We start from the raw sequence: 2,400 nt of genomic DNA, 5'->3' as shown, positions 1-2,400 counted from the left end.
ATTAAATCTCCAACGTTACCTGCAACATTAGGGTTCCGGTCCGTGAATATGTCGAACCTGAAGATGAAAATGAAAAGAATTTTATAAAGCAATGCCAAATATTAAGGCCAAGAAAAAGAGGGATGGGCGGAGTCAAAAAGATCCTCTAAAGGAACGACATGACGATCCAAACAGCAACACACCTGGCCCGCACCTGACAATTGCATGAGCTACCCTCGACACCCGTGGTATAACAGGAAAGAGAAGAGTACAAAAAGTAATTATATTGTACAGTCTTAATTATTTTTTCCTGTCTGTTTTGATTAAAATAACTTTCAAACTACTGAGCTCCAGTCGCAAAAAGGGTTGTTAGTGCCAAGTGAAACTGACATTCTACGGAACATTGGGCAGAAACTGGACAACTTTGGCATTTTGGGCTCAGAGGAAAGATCTTTCAATAGCCGTTTCTGTGTATTAGCAGATCTATTATATTGCGTATGAACTGTTGTTTTTAGGACCAGCAAAAAGAGACTTAGTGTTCACTAACCCAGTAGACAGAAAGTGATACGTGCAGTGCGTGCATGTGTGTGTGTGTGTTTTTGTATGTGTGTTAGGTTGTGTGTGGTTATGCACATGAATTAGGTTATGCACATGTATTAATTTATGCATCCATGTATGTACAAGCATGTGCACGAACATTCATTCTCACTCACACCATAAAAAAACGCCCTTTTTCTTTCCCTCACCCAGTAAACAACATCCAGTGGTCACTCGGGGGTAGGTCAAACCGGGCCGACTTGACCCAGTGGCGGAAGGACTCCAGGGCTCCACTCGCGTCCACATAGTGGGAGCCAGGCCTCAGGGTATAGTCCTCTGTCCAGTATGACACGGCCTGGGACTGGGGACGAGGGGATAGGTACTCGTTGATTAAGTTGAGGATGAGTGGATACTCGTAATATTATACATGTAATGTTATAAAATGCATAATAATATTAGTTAGGTATGTTGTAGAGAAAGCATGCACCACTTAAGTGCAGTTATCATCTGTCCAGTTACAGACGGCCGGGGACTGGGGACGAGGGGATAGGTACTTGTATATTATGTTGTGGATGAGTGGATAGGTACTTGTATATTATGTTGTGGATGAGTGGATAGGTACTTGTAGATTATGTTGTGGATGAGGGGATAGGTACTTGTAGATTATGCTGTGGGTGAGTGGATAGGTACTTGTAGATTATGTTGTGGGTGAGAGGATACTCGTGATAATGTATTGTAGTAAAATGCATATTTTAGAGCACGATGTAGAGGGTGGGTACCTGATACCTGGAGGTGTCATCTCTGCCTCAGAGGTTGTCGTGTAATGACCCTCCATCTTTCACGGTCGCGATCTGCCGTTGCACCTTCTGCCATATCCCTTCTAAATCTAGTTATGATTATGCTTTTAGTTTTGAGAAATCAACGATTTTCGGTTTTCTTATACTATTTTCTGTTGATGTTGGGAACAACATTCTCTTCAGGGTTCGAGATCAACCATTGATGAGCAGTGCAAAATAGTTTAGGTAATATAAGAAAACCGAACATCATTGATCTCTCAAAACTGCTGTGAACATAAGAAAAGGCGTTCTGTCAGCGTAGGGCAGAGAAAGCTACATAGTAAAGAACAAAACTCACGTTGACAATGAGTAGTCCTGTAATGACGATGTCTAGGTGGAAGGACGGGTCGACCAGGCTGACACTGCTGTATCTGACGCTCATCTGTGGACACATACAGACACATACACACATGGCTATAAAAGTGGTAAAATTGTATGACTTTAACGCCCCTATCAACACTATTAGGTTATTTAAGGGGCGGGACCTCCTAGTTTAACGTCCGTCTCCGATAGGACCGAGTCAAGTGGGAAGTTCGTGTAAAGTGCCTTTCCCAAGAACACAACGTCGGACCGAGCTCAGTGCGCAATCTCACGATTACGAGTCCGGTAGCCTAACCACTAGACTACCGACGCCACACACACATGGCTATGACTGATAATGTGCCGTAAAATAATGTATGAAATCTCTTGAAATTTGATAACTAACTAACAGTACACTTTCGTTCGCAGTCTACTTATAAGGTCATAAATTAATTGACAAAATCAATTACCTTTACCATCAATGAAACTTACAGTAATGGGTGAAGAGTCATAAATTATTCATTTGTTCACGGCCTTCGAATTTGAAATTCACTGTCTGGTAATATAAGAGACAGGAAATTAATAAAGGTAATTTTAATTCATTCCAATTCGACTCAAATGAAAATTTCTATAGTTAGATTAAAGAGATTTAAAGCATTTTTAGATTTGTAGTTCAAACACAATGTACTCTTTGATTTTATATGTCTTGCTGTTGTATTTGCAAAGCACTCAGTGCCTTTTTTGGGGG

The 2,400-nt window shown here is 41.0% G+C and overlaps 1 protein-coding gene across 1 annotated transcript in view; it reads right to left on the bottom strand.

The window, feature by feature from the left end:
- Positions 1–2,400, bottom strand: part of LOC101846393 — a gene marked incomplete in the record, with an annotated part of 18,161 nt that overhangs the window by 7,781 nt on the left and 7,980 nt on the right. Inside the window, 3 exon segments of the mRNA XM_005111806.2 lie at positions 20–57; positions 726–877; positions 1,651–1,734. Of these exon segments, the coding sequence (XP_005111863.2) occupies positions 20–57; positions 726–877; positions 1,651–1,734 (274 nt within the window).

The sequence above is a fragment of the Aplysia californica genome, unplaced genomic scaffold, assembly GCF_000002075.1.
Source record: "Aplysia californica isolate F4 #8 unplaced genomic scaffold, AplCal3.0 scaffold01128, whole genome shotgun sequence".
Lineage (NCBI taxonomy): Eukaryota > Metazoa > Mollusca > Gastropoda > Aplysiida > Aplysiidae > Aplysia > Aplysia californica.
Note: the sequence above shows the minus strand (reverse complement) of the source record. Positions and strands in the feature narration are given on the sequence as shown.